At 32.6% G+C, this 17,344-nt stretch overlaps 1 protein-coding gene across 17 annotated transcripts in view; it reads right to left on the bottom strand.

The window, feature by feature from the left end:
* BIRC6 (baculoviral IAP repeat containing 6) overlaps positions 1–17,344 on the bottom strand; it is a 203,300-nt gene that overhangs the window by 57,601 nt on the left and 128,355 nt on the right. For all 17 annotated transcript variants that reach the window (XR_012496300.1, XM_074331867.1, XM_019741686.2 and 14 more), the window contains 10 exons: positions 16,566–16,766; positions 14,040–14,319; positions 12,916–13,172; positions 12,579–12,687; positions 9,914–10,135; positions 8,136–8,916; positions 6,643–6,786; positions 6,071–6,200; positions 1,523–1,654; positions 426–593 (listed from right to left, as the gene is read on the bottom strand). Coding sequence is in view for 16 of the 17 variants with exons in the window: in XM_074331867.1 (XP_074187968.1) it covers positions 426–593; positions 1,523–1,654; positions 6,071–6,200; positions 6,643–6,786; positions 8,136–8,916; positions 9,914–10,135; positions 12,579–12,687; positions 12,916–13,172; positions 14,040–14,319; positions 16,566–16,766 (2,424 nt within the window). In the remaining variant the exon portion in view is untranslated. The remainder of the gene's footprint in view (positions 1–425; positions 594–1,522; positions 1,655–6,070; positions 6,201–6,642; positions 6,787–8,135; positions 8,917–9,913; positions 10,136–12,578; positions 12,688–12,915; positions 13,173–14,039; positions 14,320–16,565; positions 16,767–17,344) is intronic.

Below are 17,344 nucleotides of genomic sequence, written 5' to 3'. Positions count from 1 at the left end.
ATGAAAAGTATATTGGTCAAAGAATATGTTTTAGCTGCAGAGAAAATACTGCTTAGCCATCAGTGATACATCTAAGTGTTCCAACTGTTAGAACTGGTTATTGAAAATTTGCCTCACCATGCTTTCTATATAACTTGTTATGAACTCTCTAAAACATTAATTTTGATAAATAATTTTATGGCACATTGACAGCAAAATTTAGGAAGCTAGTAAAGCATAAACATGCAACATTGTAGTGTTAAAACGGATATGTAATAGGCTACTCCCTTTTTTGTTCTCACTTCTCTTGTACTGTATGGACAAAGTCAGTAACTCATTTATCTCATCTATATCACCTGATTAAACATCATTGTGGTGACTACACATCTGATTTATACAGTTGTAAGATAATAATTTCTTAGATGTTTTATTACTGTGAACATTACCTGCCAAGAGTTTGTGGAACAGGTGAAACACTGGGACAGTAATTATTTTGTTGGCAGTCTCTGCTCCTGAGGAAGCACTTCCTATTTTATCAGGCATTGTCCTCCCCCTCCTGGATGGTGGGCGAGGTGGTGTAGCTGACACAGCACGCTTAGATTGGGATTTCAGCCCTGAAAGTTAAAAATCAGTAAGATTCTATATAGCCAACACACTAATGAAGTGAAAGTGTATTTCTATGATATTTTAATAAAGCGCCACATTCCTAACTAACACGAAAAGATAGAAATGTTTCTTCTAATCTAATATCAGATTTCCTGATTCTATTTGTCCTTCACGACATTCCACAAATTATTTTGGCTGCATTTGTAACTATTTTCCAAGAAAGTAAAAAACATTGCTACCTACTACACTCTGTGAGATACACACGACCATCTATTTACTAAAAAGCAGTTTTGTGCAAAATGTGTAGGAAATCCTGTGTTCCTAATTTTTCTCTGAGATAGAATAAACGAGTAAAGATCTACAATTGGAGGAGTAAGGTACACTGAACTTTCTCTTTTTAACTAAAATAACAGCACTTACATCAAGGAATATATCCTCCAAAATTACCGGTTATCTTGGCCATTATATCTTCTTCCCACACCTAATAGTACAAACTTGTTTTTCAACCAATTTTCTGTTAATTACGTCTTCCAATTTTATGTAATGAACACAACATCATAAATGAAATCTAGTGAATACTTTTTCAGTTTGCTTTTTTAAAACAGGGAGCTTATAAAAAATTCCCTGACACTTAGTGGATTTGTAGGAGTATAATTCTCTGTACAGTGTCAAGTTGAAATGCAGTATCTAAACAATTCACACAAGTTCAAGAACTAATGAAATATAGTAAGCTTTGGACAGAAAACAAGTTTAATAACTCCACTGCCAAAGAGTAATAAATTTCTGGTATAATAGTTTTATATCTAGTACTAAGATACCATTTTAAATCAGCTTTCTACATTAATACTTATTATTACAGAAAGTTCCTATAAATGGACATTGTTCTATTTTATAGAAACCCAAACAAAATCAAGATTATAAAAAACAGAAAGCACACCTGAAGCAACAACAACACTGTAATTGTCCTGAAATCCATTTTCCGCCTTAACTTTTTCTTTCTCTTCGTGGTTTTTCTTTTCTTTGTCATCTTTTTGTTCACTAATTAACTTAGCAGTGATACTTGGTGTATCTGTAAGAAAATGTTATGTAAAATACATTGCTTTTCAAAATCATTAAGGGAAGCAATAAACATCTCAGGAAGATTATACAAGATTAGGGGTGGCCCGGTGGCTCAGGTGGTTGAAGTACTGTGCACCTAAATCTGAGGTCGCCGATTCGATTCCCACATGGGCCAGCGAGCTAAGACTGTGAATGAACAATGGCTCGACTTGGAGCCGGCTGACGTGAACGACTGCCTCAGCTGGGTGGAGCCCAAGGCTCACAATACCAACATGGGCCAGGGAGCTGTGTCCTACACAACCAGACTGAGAACAATGGCTTGAACCGGAGTTGGTGGGAGGTGGGGAGAAAGGAATAAATTTAAAAGAATAAAATAAAACAAATAAAAACAAGGAAGACTTTTAAAAAATCATATACAAGATTATATTACCACTAATATGTAGGCAATGTTAATGAATTTAGAAGAAATATTATGAGGCAAACTCTGATATTCAATCCTGCTAATATCAATGAAAGGGAATCACCACTGCTCTTAAATTAGGATACTTAAAATCCAATCTCTGGGAAACATTACATATTACAATAGTATTAGGTTGGTGCAAAAGTAATTGCGGTTTAAAAGGTCAAAAATAATTGTAAAGGGAGGACGGGTGGCTCAGTCTGTTAGAGCACGAGCTCTTGGCAATGGGGCTGCTGGTTCAATTCCCACATGGGCCAGTGAGTTGCGCCCTCCGCAACTACAGTAAAGTCAATGAGCTGCCACTGAGCTCCTGGGTGGCCAGATGGCTCAGTTGGTTGGAGGGTGGGCTCTCAACCACAAGGTTGCCGGTTCCACTCCTTGACTCCCACAAGAAATGGTGGGCTGCGCAACTAACAACGGCAACTGGCCCTGGAACTGAGCTGTACCCTCCACAACTAAGATTGAAAGGACAACAACTTGACTTGGAAAAGTCCCGGAAGTACACACTGTTCCCCAATAAAGTCCTGTTCCCTTTTCCCAATAAAATCTTTAAAAATAAAAAATAAAGAAAATAAAAATAAATAATTGCAAAAACCGCAATTACTTTTGCACCAACCTAATACTACCTCTGGAGGAAATGAAAATCATTATCATGAAAATTTGCTTCATTTTAGGCATAGTTCAATCTGCTTGCTACCTAAATCTAACCTGTTCCTCAAAACATGTATATCAAGGATATTATTTTCAAAATAAGGAAACAGCCTTAACAAGGTTACTGACAATCTGTAAAGGGCAAATATGGAATTCAAGTTCAGGATTCATTCTAAAGCATTACATTAGACTTCTACTTATTCTACAAATGGGAGTACAAAGGAACAAATTTCAGTAACAGAGATTTCTTGTTCTGATATTTTTATTTAGTTAGGAATCTTACAACAAAGTTATATGTTTTACTAGCACTTTAGAAATGAAATCTAAGGACTTTCATAGATAGCTATTACTCTCTGAATTAATATTTTCTTTTGTTACGTTGAAATATAGTATACTATTGAAAATCATGAAAATAAATGGAGACCATACAACGATCTGATTTAGCCATTAAGAAATCCAAAAAGCTAGATGAACTTTTCTGTTATTAGGAATGGTTTTTACTAAGTGGATATAGTTGATACAAATTTTCTTTTTACTATTCTAACTTAACACAATTATGACCTAACGATTTATTATAAAGTTAAAAAGTTAAAATGATCATATGATCATAGCATCTTTTGTGTTATCCTCTATTTTACAGCTTTCTATAACTACTGGAAAATGTCCCAGTGTTCTCGATTTTTGGAGCTGCTTCCGAACTACAGATTGCCTTTGACAGTTTATGCTTCTATAAAATTAAAAAAATTTTTTGAACACCTTAAGTAATAAATACATTAATACAACAATACATTTTACTTTCTCACAAAAACAACCAAGTAATCCAAAATGGAAAAAGTTACAGAAGTCAGAGTGAAATACATAAGTAATGGAAAACTCACAAAATTAATTCATAGCATAATCAGGTAGAAAAATATGTAAAGATCATTAGGTGATAAGAATGTATTTGGTGTTACCTCAATAAATGCCATTCAGACAATAAAAGATATCACTAACAAAAAGTTTTATCAACTTTCTGTTTAAAATTGTTCTGGTTTGGATTTCTACTCTGGCCAGTATAAAAGAACAAAGACCAAATTTACTCTCCCACCTGAAATAACTAGAATTAGAAAAATGTATGAAGTAACAGCTTTCAGACACTAGGCATCAGGAAGGCAGGACAGTGGTATCTGGGGGAATGAAATCAAATGAGGTTAGCCCTCCGACTGCTCCAGTTTATTGCCTGGAGTGTTTCCCAAAACACAGCTCAGCACAACCAGGGGTCACCTAAGGTGCAGATACAGAATTGGGAGTCCAGAAAAACAAAGGCTGGCTGCAGTTTGCAGGGCACAATGCTAGGCTGGAAAGATAATAGTATGATATAAATTATCCGAATTTTAAAATAGAGGGCAAAAACACGGCGGAAAAATGGAACAAAGCTTCAATGAGATGTGATACAACTTCAACAGGCCTAGTAAATGTGGAATTGGAATCACCAAAAGAGAGGAGAGACATGGGGAGAAAGTATTTGAGAAAACAATGGTAAAAATATTTCCAAATCTGGTGAGATCCCACAGATTCAAGAAAGTCAACAAAGTTAAATCATAAGGAAACATGGAGAAAACTGCAAGGCACATAGTACTCAAGTTGCTTAAAACCAATGATAAATAATTTTCAATTACTTGTTTTTATACATGTTGATAAAATATATATACACATATGAAACATATTGGCTAAAGATCATTAACACACTTTTACAGGACTAAAATACTGGTAAATAAAGGTTAAATTCAGTTTTTGTTTTTTTTAATATTTGCTCAGGACAACTCTTTGTTGGACTTTCTACTGGGATATAGTATTATTCTAAAGCAGTCAGTTTATTTTTAAAAATTATTAGGTAATAAAGGGAACTTACCTGTAAAATAGTCTAAATAATATGACATTTTTGAAAACAGCATTCTTTTATAGCAAAGATAAACAAAAATTGTTAAATTTCCAGTTAGTTTGTAATATAACATCTATCCTTTTCCATTATCAAGTTAAAGGTATGAAATCTCAATAACCTAATTTCAGTATTCTTCATTTCCTTCCTTCATTTAATTAACTAATTTCTCATTTTTTTCCTACATCTTTTAAAAGAGACAACTTTAAGGCTATGTTAGAAAAAAGTTTATAAAATCCTATTTTCAGAAAAACACCTGCAACAGATACGGTGAACATTTTTAAATAAGAAAAAAAGTTATTTATATAGTATTCTGCCATTTTATTGTAAACTTTATTGTAATTTGTAAAAAGGTAAAAATTACACTTTTATGCACACTTGTAGTAAATGAAGTGAATAAAACTGGAAAAGAATAGTTTCTACCTTATCTTCTCAGAGTGATCATATCCATTCACATAGTTTAACTTACTGTTTGCATATGGTAACAACTCCCAAATCTCTTCAACCCAGTCCTTTATTCTAAACTTAGGTTTATATTTACAACTAATAGATAGTTCCAGCTTTTTGTGAGGTATTCCTAACTTTCTTCAGTTCTAATATATACAGATAGAAACATATTTACGTTAAAATGCAAACAGTTAAATTTCCAGCTTTTTTAATCTGATGACATACATAAGATCATAAATACTTTGAAGGGAAGAATATGTGTCTGGCTCACTTTTACATCCCTAGGACAAATTACAAATAGCAGCTACTCGAATTTATTCACTGGTTAGGATTTCTGAGAGGCAATAAACTCAAACCATCCACAGTTGATTTGCATTTTGCCATCAAACACTATGATTTTTTTAATACATTTATAACCTGTATGTTGTTTAAAGGCATCATTTGAAAGCTTTTGAAATACAGGCAAGAAACCTAGGGGAAATGTTCTTCACTGACGATTATAAACAATAAGGTCACCAATAAATTTTACCTACTTATTTTCATCTTTTGACCACTCATTTATTCCCTAGATTTAGTAAATGTTTATTACTTAAAATGCTGTCATCCAACCTAATATCCTGGAATTCATCTCCTATATACAACCAGATAGTTTATTGTGAGAAAATTCTATCAACGGCTTCCTCCAACAGCTTGTCTACATTTCTAACTACCCATTATGTCATAACTATACATCACACTCATTACACCAAAAAAACTACAGGTGCTGGCATATACTGTACATTTTGTCTTCATCAGCTACTTACTCATGCTTCAAAATGTGACGATATCCTGACCCTTTCTAGCCATTAAATGAGTGAATGGATGCAATAAAACAAAGTTATAAAAGTAATAAAATTCCATGTACATCTAACATAAGGTTAAAGAAAACCTAATTCTTGAATTTGACTTGCCTGACACTCTGTCAAGAACTTCTGATAACGTTGTTGAGACTGGCAGATGAAGTGTACGGAACTTGTGGCCTGCTCCATACATCGGATGCTGGATGACATGGCTAGTAGCATTAATTCTACCCTTGTACAGCTGAAAATTAATTAAAAAGAAATCAAAACGTGATTTTTTGATATACATATAATTACAAAAAACTTCAAAAGTATAAAATAAAAAATTCAATAATACATACAAAATATAAAGGGCTTGTTTCATATGTTTCTTTAAACGTGGCACATTTGCCATTTGATCTGTTGATTAACTTTTGCTTTAGCACTGTTGTACCTAATATTATGTCATTTTCCCCCAAATCAAATTATAATATTCAAGGAAAGGTATAATTATGTTATTCTAGGTGGGTAGGGTTAACCAAAGGGAATTTTTTTGTCCCATCATGAAGTATAAAAGATGTTTAGTTTCAGTTTGCTATATTAGAAATTGGACTGTAGAGATAACTACAAGCTCTGACGTGAAATTATAAAATATCTTTACACACAGCTAATTATTACAGATTTAATTTAACTTAAAAACTCACTGGACAGGGAGACTGAAGAAACATTGTCACTTTCTCATCCTCTAGCATCAACTGCAAAAATAATCTACGTATAAACCCTGAAATGTTCCCTGATGTTGGAAGGTTCCCTCGTTGAGGAGATGTCTGAAATAGTTCACAAAGAACCTGGCGAGGAAAGAGATTCAAAAGTTAAATGCAGTATTTATTTGCAGCTTTGTACTTCAAAGAATAAAGAGGAAATTAAGAATGTGAATTAATAAGTATATCTGAATACATTAAATCGCAATAAAGAATACATTATTTCATCTGAAAATATATGAACACAGAAGTAGATAAAAAGTTAACAGTGCAACAAAAATTTCTGTGGATAAGATAAATAACTACTATAGGGTTTTTATAAATACGTATCATAACCAACTTACTTTTAACTTTAGTCAGTATCAATGTGGTTACAATACAATAAAAATTATGAAAGCAATGGGACACAAAGTTTCACGCTATCCAAAGGCATAAACCAAATTTTCAAATACCCATATTCATAGCCTTGGTTAACAATAGTAATTTAATCATTTCCTTTTAATTAGGCACATTAAACAGATATATTTTCCCAATATTAATTACTTTAGGCAGTGAAGTGTTAATAAAGTTAAATCATTCAGTAATTTTTGAAAATTATGATAGCTATCTTTCTAGATATTAATAAAGTTTGATCTGAATAAGCAGTAACAAGTAAAGAGGTAACAAAAGAAGCTGGTATTTATTCATGTCTACAATGTTTCAGACAGAATTAATGCTAGGTACTTTGTATACATTACAACACTTAATTTTCTCAAAAAAATCTTTGAAGCAAGTATTACTAACCCTATTTTATACGTTGAACAACTTGTTGAAGCTAGAAACTACAGGTAGAAAGGATCAGAATGCAGCAAAAAGCAACAATAATTTTTCTTGAAATAATCCTAGCTTTCAAGATTTTTAGCCCCATAGACTTAACACAATAAAATCATCTTTCACATTTTTAATGTGATTTGTCAGGAGTCTCCTATCTAAAACCTACTCTGGTGTCTGCTTCATTAGAACCAAACCAACACTTGCAGCAATCTGGTTACAACAAAATGCACTGCCTTACTGTAGATGAGGCACTCAATGACCACCATCAAGTGGCCCATCCTGTTCCAGCAGGTAAAGTGTTGTTCTTTGTGTCTGTTCTTTTTATTTGGGGGACTTTTTAAAAGGCTGATTGTATGACCTATAGCTAGAATCTTGGTGAATTTGCTCATTATATCATCAACGAGAATAACTGATTTATGTGACAGCTGAGGGGAGGAGGAAGGAGGTATCAGTACTATATTTTAATTATGGTTTAAATTCAGATCCTTAAACATATGCACTCTAAACTTTACTATCACCTGGCCTTCATATATGACCCTTTCTCAACTAATTTCACTACTGCTATTTGACAACATATTAAAATAATGAGACACCTAAGTCATACGCCAGTTTTTTTACTTTACCTGTGCCATCAGCTTTTGATTATTAGGGTGGCATGAAATGCACTGCAGAAAGAATGCAACAGTTGCATTCTCAATCGCTGTCCTCTGTTGTGTAGTCAATCCTGCTGTAGTAGCTGAAGAAAGAGAAGCTGATCTTGCACTGGGCTGTTGTGCACCTAAATGATGTCCTCCAGAAGTGGACCCAGAGTGACACAATAAAAACAGAAGTGCTGTCCATAGTGGATTGACTTCAGATCCACCGAGCCAATCTTTCATAATATGGCTATTGCCAACTTCTGTCAAAAACCTAAGAATAGGAGCAACCAGGTCTGCTGTGACAGGCATCTTATTACACTGTTGTGAAACATGATGCCGCCTGAGTTTGTCCTGGGAAGCATCTATTGACTGACCATTGCATTCTGAGTAAGAAATGTGGCTAAAGCAGAAACTAGCCAGACTCCTCACAAGAAGAGAAGGCAAACCTGAGTCCAATAATTGTTTGATAGCTTCTGGAGATTGAGAAGAGGAAGCAAGGGTTGCCAAATGTGATTCCGTTAGTGTAAGAGGCGCTTGTGCATTTTTAGAGTCATCTGTTAAAGATGAACTAAGATCTTGCTTTTTGCTATCATCTGTCATGGATAGTCTGTGGTGACACTGCATTGGAGGAGGGGTAATTCCCATCCAGCCCATGAGCAAGGAAAAATAACTTGGGTGTATGTGACACATTGAGCAAAGCAGACTGTCAACAGCTTTCTTCAAAACCATATTGCAGGGAAGAGACATGGACCAATTAAAAAGTAACCTAGGGGAATAAAAGGTATCATGTTAACAACGCATATATATACATACATTTTCTTTTTACAAAGACCTCACTATTCCAAATATTTCTATTAGAGCTCAATCTATATACTCTGATGAAAATTATACAGTTTATTTAGCATAAATATTACTACATTATAAGATTTCAGGAAGACTGCTTATTTATGCATTTAGGTAAATTAGAAGTTAGGCTTATAAAATGAGTACAGAAAACCAAGAGATCTATATATTAAAATGCTTCTACCATTCTCTGTATGACCTCAAAAAAGTCATATAAAGAGACAATGAAAAATTATACCATGGAAATGTTTAGATCAAATTTGATATGATTAATGGATTAAACCAAAACTATTAGTGAGTTTTACTAATTAATCATGGATTACAGCAACGGGTAGGGCCAAATATGAAAATGAGAGTAGCAGACAAAAGGCCAATGTTTTATGAGTCACGGAACTCTTCAGAAATAAATAAAATATTCTGCTACAAACGTAGCAGGTATCAGGCAAGAAGTTCAGCAAAGTCTTAGCTGAGTACGGTGAAGAAATGTGGGTAATGGGAACTATTCATCAGAAGAACAATCATCACCGGTATCTAAAAAGTAGTAAGAACAACTAATCGTAAAAACTGTCTGAAGTTATTAACTCTTTCAAAATTTCTAACCATGCTTTTCCTCCACAATTGCACATTAAAGATAAGGAATCTGAAGGGTAAATTTGCTAATAGGAGAAACACTATGAATTGTAGGAGCACATACGTTAAACATTCTGATTTTAGGTGAGAAAAGCAGGCAGTGACTCTAATATATCTGAAAACATGAAGATAAATTACATTTTTGTAACATCGCATTCCAAAATCATAACTGATTATACTTTCAAAGTATTATTTTTATCCTAATAAGCATATAAAATACAATTTCATCAAGTGAAAACCAAAATGATCTAGCACTGGGGGAAAAAAAGGATTTCAAAAGTTGTACTTACTCAAAGAGCTCTCGGTCCAGCAGTGCTGGTAAATCATACTCCACAAGCAGTTCATAACTATGCCACAGAATAGCTGCCACACAGTGCAAATGAGAAGGAGATGGCATTAGAAGACCGTACTCTACAGCTGAAGAGTTAGAGCACACGTAGCTCGTCCTGCCACTTCTCTTCACAGCAGCCACTCTTGCAGAATCACTGACCCATTTTAACAAGGCCTGAATTCTTAAAAGAAAATGAATTCAAATAACCAATTATACCACGACTGACATTTAATATGGATAAACATCACACTGCATGCAAGCAATGTATATTGAGAATAATATACTAATTGTTCTTGACAATTTTAATCTAAAATAAGAGGGACAAGGAATTATACAATAGTTCTAGTTTTCCAATAACCTGACCAATCTTAACCAGTAAGTATTTGAGATAACACAACTCTAATTCAACAAATAAACATTGATTCTTACTTCATTTATAAAAAATGTAAATATCTAGAATTACAGGATATACAGCTTAACAAACTCACCCTCTCTTCTAAATTTCTCTCTTCTCTTCTAACAAACCCAAACAACCTAGAGCAGTAATCTTGGGGTGATTTTTTATTGTGCAGAATTTCATGCAACCAATACAGCATGTTTCACACTTCTGTCCCCACCCATTAAATACTAGTACCAGCCACTCCCCTTCCTTCACTCTGACAACAGAATATAGCACCAACATATGTATTTTTTAAAGTACCACCCTACCCTCTGTCCCCTGGAGCTAGAAACCACTGAGACCAAAATAATTTTTAAAGCAATAATGCTTTGGAGTTTGTATTAAGAAAAAGAAAATGGGATAAGATTCATTGTCAAGTTCTTAAAACACTGTTTATATTTGCTGCTGTTTCCTTTCAAATTTGTATTTTAAACCACCAGATTCTTTGCTTCAAGGTAAAAGAAATGGGGATAGGAAAGTATATAATACTACTTAATTCCTCTCTCTACCCTGAAGGACAGAAGAATAAGGACCTTTAAATTTCATTTGATAAGAAATATAGACAAGTCAGAGAAAGATGAGACAATTAAAAGTAGCATTTTCTCAGTCAATAAAGCCAACAATCTTGTCATTAATTTCACTTCTTAACCATTTACGTTTTAAAAAGTATAATGCAACGAAAATAGTTTTATTAAGGGAAATTTTCTTTTTGTGACAAAAATAAAACTATTGAAACTTGAATAATAAGAAACATATTCTAGAAAAATATTTAATACTAATTTTTTAACCCTATTTACCATTATGATTCAACTTTGGCACACATTCCTGTATGTTTTATCAAAAAATATTTTAATCTATGTTTAAATATAATATGTAGTCATCATATAACTTATATCAAGCAAAAAGTTTAATGCAAAAGAAGTCAGCCTATTTAGTATTTTGAAGCTATCATGCTGAAAATAAATTTACTTTGTTAAATGTCATTTAAACATTTTTAATCAAGAGAAGGTGAAAGCAACTCGCCTAAAAGAAGTGAAAGGTACCACATTATCGATGATTAACAATTTTTTCCAGGTGCCTTCCCTGCCTGGCACTCTCTCTATTCCATACCCCCAAGTCTAACCTATGTAAATCTTCAACTATGAGACTGCTGTCTCCCCAACCCTGAGATCAAAAAGCCAAACTCATTTAACTTGGTCTTTCTAATATCCTTCCCAGTGCCAGACATATAGCAGCTATACTTATAAATACCTATAAAATGAGTTAAGTATCCACCAAATAATTAAACCTGTTAATTTATGAAGAAATTAATACAATATCAAATGATTTTATTTTAAATATAAATTAAACAAAACATTAAAGGACAACGTAACTCAGCAAACAATTTCTAGCACAGTAATTTAGTCATTCTACAAATATGTTCTTCCAATACAGAGGATATACATAAAACTGGAGAATGCCAAACCATCACTCAAAAATGTATCATCTAAGTATGAGTTCTTACCAATGTGGAGACAGAAGACATTAAGGAAGAACTATACTAGTAAGACTCACCTAAAATTACCTATCCTGAAAGAGCATTAAATATTTAGGTGAAATGTTTAGATGTTATTTATTTGGTATGGTAGGTTCGACTTTCTGGTAAGAAGCAAAAGAAAGAGGGTAGAAAATCTAATGAAAAGCTTTCAATGAATATTATAAATAATCAATAACAAGTAATCAATCAAAATAAACATTACCATTATCAAAATAGTCCAAGTACCTAATATAGACACAATATTCCTATATTCATACACATTTAGTAAATATTCCCTAAGATAGATAGTATAATTACAATACCATCAATTTAGAAAGATCCCATCAAAACACAGTTCACAGAAAAATATATTTATTTTTAATATTTTACTCTAATCCATTCCATTTCTCAGAAGCAATAGTGAATAAGAGTTCTATTTGAATTCAAGTTTGCTTAAAATATGTCCAAATACATGAAAATTTATGTTTAGTGATCACAAAAATCTCTAGAAATAACACTACAGAAAGCATACAGGTATTTAAATAAACAATATAATAAACACTCTTAACTTTTATGAAATGACCTAAGGAGAAAGTATTACAAGTAACATTCACTACATGTGATTGTGTGTATGTGGTACCTTAATTTAAAAACGAGATCGTTATATACCTGTCTTTTGTTCCAGGATCCTGAGTGGTTCCAAGCTGGTAAAGAATATCTATCGTAGAGTCAGAAGAGAGTCCATTCAGTCTTCCAAAAAGTAAAGGACTATTCAAATCTTGCAAAAAAGAATTAAAAGAAAAAGTTTTCTAAATAAGTGAATAAGCTGGGAAGATTTGCTCAATTTATTTTAAACTATTCATTAAAAATAACTCTTCTGTAAATTCTAACAATGGCAAAAAACTCCAAAAATAATGAAACCATAATGGAATTTCAGAAACAGAAGTAATCACAAATATTACATTGTTCAAGTATAAAAATTAAAATAATCGAAGTTAACTGTCACCTGTAGGATCACTGCCTGATGCCGCACAGTTTCTCAGTAGAATGTCAATGAGCTTTAGGCCAATTCGAGTAGACTGTAGTCCTATCTTTACTAGGACAACCTCGATGTTTGGTGAATGCATTCCACAGTATGGGGACATCAATAAGGCGGCACATGTCTGTAGCAGATTAGCAGTAGGTGCAGCTGCACTTGCCATCATTCCTTCCAGATCACTTATGTGAGTAAGGCAGTGATGTAATAACCGTAACCATCCAATACTGAAATACACAACACAAAGTGGCTTATGTGGTCAATTTAAGTAGCTCAAATTATTTCAGGGATAAACAAAAACTTCTTAAAGATTAGCATGCTGTGTTTTTCATAAATAGCATCAATCTATGTAAAATGAAGTTTTAGAATACTGTAATATCAATAAAGAATTAAACAATAAGTTTCCCCTATGACATAGCAAATAAACATACTTAAATGCTAATAGCATTTAGGAACTGCATGCTTGCTTTTTTATTAATTAGAAAATGTTTTCATAGATACATATATTTATATGTATAAATACAAACTTGCAAAAATGTGAACTCTTGGCAACTTCAGAATAAAACAGAAATCCTAAATTTTTATCAGAAAAATTTTCAACAAAATAAACCTATAAAATTTTCAGGCAGCAAAATCTACCGGAAGAATGTAAATTAAAGAATATATTCAGGTTCTCGTTTGGTTGGTCAGTTAGTTTGTATGGTTCAAATCTAATCCTTTCGTTGCTTGGCATTTAGGAATTACCATATAAGACTAGGTTCCTGGTCTGCATGGTCAATTTGTATGGTTCAGGTATACTCCTGGTGATAGACATTTGGACATTCTTATATTAAACTACAACCCAAAGAACTGGAACCCACATCCACATATACCACACTGTAGATCATGCCAAGGTTAAACATACATAAATCTCAATTTTAACCAGCCGCACGGTTCTGCTTCTACAGAATTGTCTCTATTACACTTAATAAAATTATGATACTGTATAGCTACCTAAGGAACAAAGAACTTCCTAAACTCTAAAAAAATATGAAAAAAAAAGCCACAGGATAAATAATTTAACAGACATGTTTAAGAGTAAGAAGTAAACATACCTTGTTTTAGATACCTGATCTTCAGATGGAAGAAAGGGATTATTAACTGTTGCTGAAGAAGTGGTACCAAAAGCGGTGAGGCCCAGTAACTTAATTTGTGAAAGACCTAACGTGCTGGCATCTCGTGGACGATGGAGTCTAAGGCAGACAGCAGAGGCTACTTCTGCTTTTACAAGCTGAATTTTTATGTAGGTGAGACCGCTTGTGACCACAGGAGTGGACAAAGGTAGCATATTTACTCCATCTGCACTTACTTCAACAGACACTGAAGAGGGGCAAGCTGTAGGAAGAAAAAAATTAAACAATCACTAAAGAAAAATTAAACTACACTTCATACGTTAGTGGAAATCCCAGTAAAACAGCAGCTTTCAGTTATATTCATTATAAACTTATTAAAAAAAAAAGAAAGACTTACATATTAAATTTTACTTTGTCACTAATTCTCACCATAATTGATTTTGGAGCTATTTTTCCAACATAAAACATGAAATTCACAGTATAATAAAAGTTGGATTTAAAAAGTTCTAACTGCTTCTCAACCTTCTGGCTAAGATCAAGCGTAAAAAATTCTAAGTCACCTAAAAAAAGAGTAACTGAAGATACGCAAACCACATGTACTTGATTTTCTCCAAGAAAAAAAAAAAGTCAAACAGGCACTCTATTATTTCTATTTTATTCAGAATTATCACCAACAAAATGGGAAATCTAATTAACATATTATTCACTGTTGTAAATAATTTGGAAAGAATGTAATTTATTAAAAGTGCTTTTGCACCAACTCATTTCACTACTATCATATTGTAATCATCTTAAACATAGACGAGTTTAGAAACTGCTTTCACCTCTAATCTTTTGTTTCTCTTTCCAAATTGAAGCAAACACCCAGACGAGTTTTTTCAAAAATCATTTTCTGCTAATATTTAAGAAGTCCCAATGAAGTAACAACTGGCAGCTGCTATGGGAAAATTATTTTTTACTTACATAACATGGAAGCCGACAATAACTGTATCTATCAACTACAACACATTTTGAACTTTGATTTTAAATTTAATTTCAATTGTAAAATTAGGAAGTAACTTATTGCATGCCAATTACATGCCAGGTTTACACTGAGAACTAGGTAAGTCACATCAATTTTAAAATTTAATCTTCATAATCTTTTGTGATAAATATTATATCTACATTCTACACAAGATGACAGTCAAAGAGATTAAGCAACCCAAACTGCCATATGAACAAATGGCACATTGATATTCAAGCCCATGTTTGACTAAAGATTATGTTATTTCTAATGGAACACAATATATCTTCAATTTCTGTTCCACTCCAATAATAAAATCAAAATGTTTTAAGCACATTTATAGTAGGGAACATCTAACTTATTGATTTTATATAAAGAACAGAGTTCTGCTTTATCACATTCTTCCTACCTCAATTCCCGTGTGCAAATTCAAATCATACCTCAAAGCACCATTTACATGAACTACTCTTTCTCCTTTCAAATAAAGGCTATTTCTTCCTCCTCTTGGAGTATCCCCTAGGCTTATACTAACTTATACTTTATAATGCAATATGGATTAGTGTATTTTCCTTCTGCCATTTTTATTCATTACATTTGTTTTTTTCTAAGAAGTATGGATTCCACAACTATATTAAGGTGTAACAATAGTCTAATCTTGCAAATAAGTGGAAAATTTATTCTCCATATATGCCAGGGATCTACAAAATTTCCCAGTTCTTCATCCAATTATTGAGTGACATCGATAGCAATGAGAATCAATCAATGAACATATAAAAGAATGTGATAATTTCAGTAATTCTGTAAAAATTATTATATTTATAATGAAAGAATTTGGGGACAATCATGAATGCCACAGTATTTCCCATTCTTCTATGAACACTTGAAAGAGTTCCTGCTTCTGAAAATAAAACTTGTTTTCTAAAAATTTCTTTTGAATTATTTACTTTGCAAAGTTATAATAAAATATTCAATGAAAAAAAATCAAATGAATGACTCAAAATATTACAAACAAGAAATCCACAACCATTTAAAATACTATATTCAAAATAAAATTTAAAAATTATTTCAGATGTAATTATTTTACAATGGGGGGAGAGGGTGGAGCACACAAATAAAGATACGTTACTTTTATATCACATGGCCAGTACTGAGGACCCGGCAAGAAAAACTAAGATTACTATCTATAGGTGTGTGAACTAACTCACTTCAACTTACTGCTCTAGTTTAATAAATTTCGGGGTAGAGGAAAGGCAAAATAGTATTAACTGGAATATATTTGTTTGGATTTCATAAAACATTCTATTTATTTGAGGGGAATAGCCATTTCAGTTCATTTCATGGGAAATGATTTGGTGGTAATATTAAACATTATACTAAAAACTTCTAAATTAAGCAATTTGGAAATCGTATCTAAGTGTAAAGCTGTTTGCTAAATATTTCATTTTTAAATATTCCTACATTAAAGTTTAATTTCATGATGCTTCTTTACAAAAACAATTACTCACTTGCAAGAGATGCAAGATGAGGTTGGATATGTATTTCTTTAAGAAGCACTGCTGCAGGTAGGTGAATGGTAAGATCACACCAAGCTTCCTCTGGCAGAAAGATGTAGGACCATGCAGCAGAGCGAGCTCTTCTATGGGGCGGTGTGGCCTGCAAAAGCACCTCAGCTGGCTGGGCAGTAGGACTACTAGATGTGATTGTACCTACAGAAGAGATTTTAAATAAAATAAAACAAAAGAAACCCATTAAAGCATCAAGAACTATTCAAATCATAATTACACTAGAATTTAGTTAAAAACATGAAGATGTGATACTATGAATATAGTTGATACATTTAACATGATTTGCCACAATATTCACAAAATACCAGGGCATCCAGTCAACTGGCAAGGTGACAAGTTCATTTTTACATACCGCCTAATTTATTTATATTCATGGGTCAAATGAAAACTATAACAAATATAGCACAATAATTCTCAAATGATTTAAGTAAAAAAAAATGTCCAATACAGCCTTCAACTTGAAAATATCACCTTTATTCTAAGTTGTCAATGCTCATGAATTAGAAATATTAAATGAAAACTATTTAAACTGGAAAAGTACCTAAATTTGAAGCTTCTTAAAAAGAAAACACAAAACAATTTCTTTAAAACCAATTAATATTTACAGTAAAAACTGACATAATCTACTAATTAGTTTCCTGAATTGTACTTTTATTTAAACTAAAAAACAAATTTTACTACTAAAGAACTATTAAAAACTCCTTCTAATTAGTACAATG

This window comes from Rhinolophus sinicus, linkage group LG05 (genome assembly GCF_036562045.2).
Source record: "Rhinolophus sinicus isolate RSC01 linkage group LG05, ASM3656204v1, whole genome shotgun sequence".
Lineage (NCBI taxonomy): Eukaryota > Metazoa > Chordata > Mammalia > Chiroptera > Rhinolophidae > Rhinolophus > Rhinolophus sinicus.
Note: the sequence above shows the minus strand (reverse complement) of the source record. Positions and strands in the feature narration are given on the sequence as shown.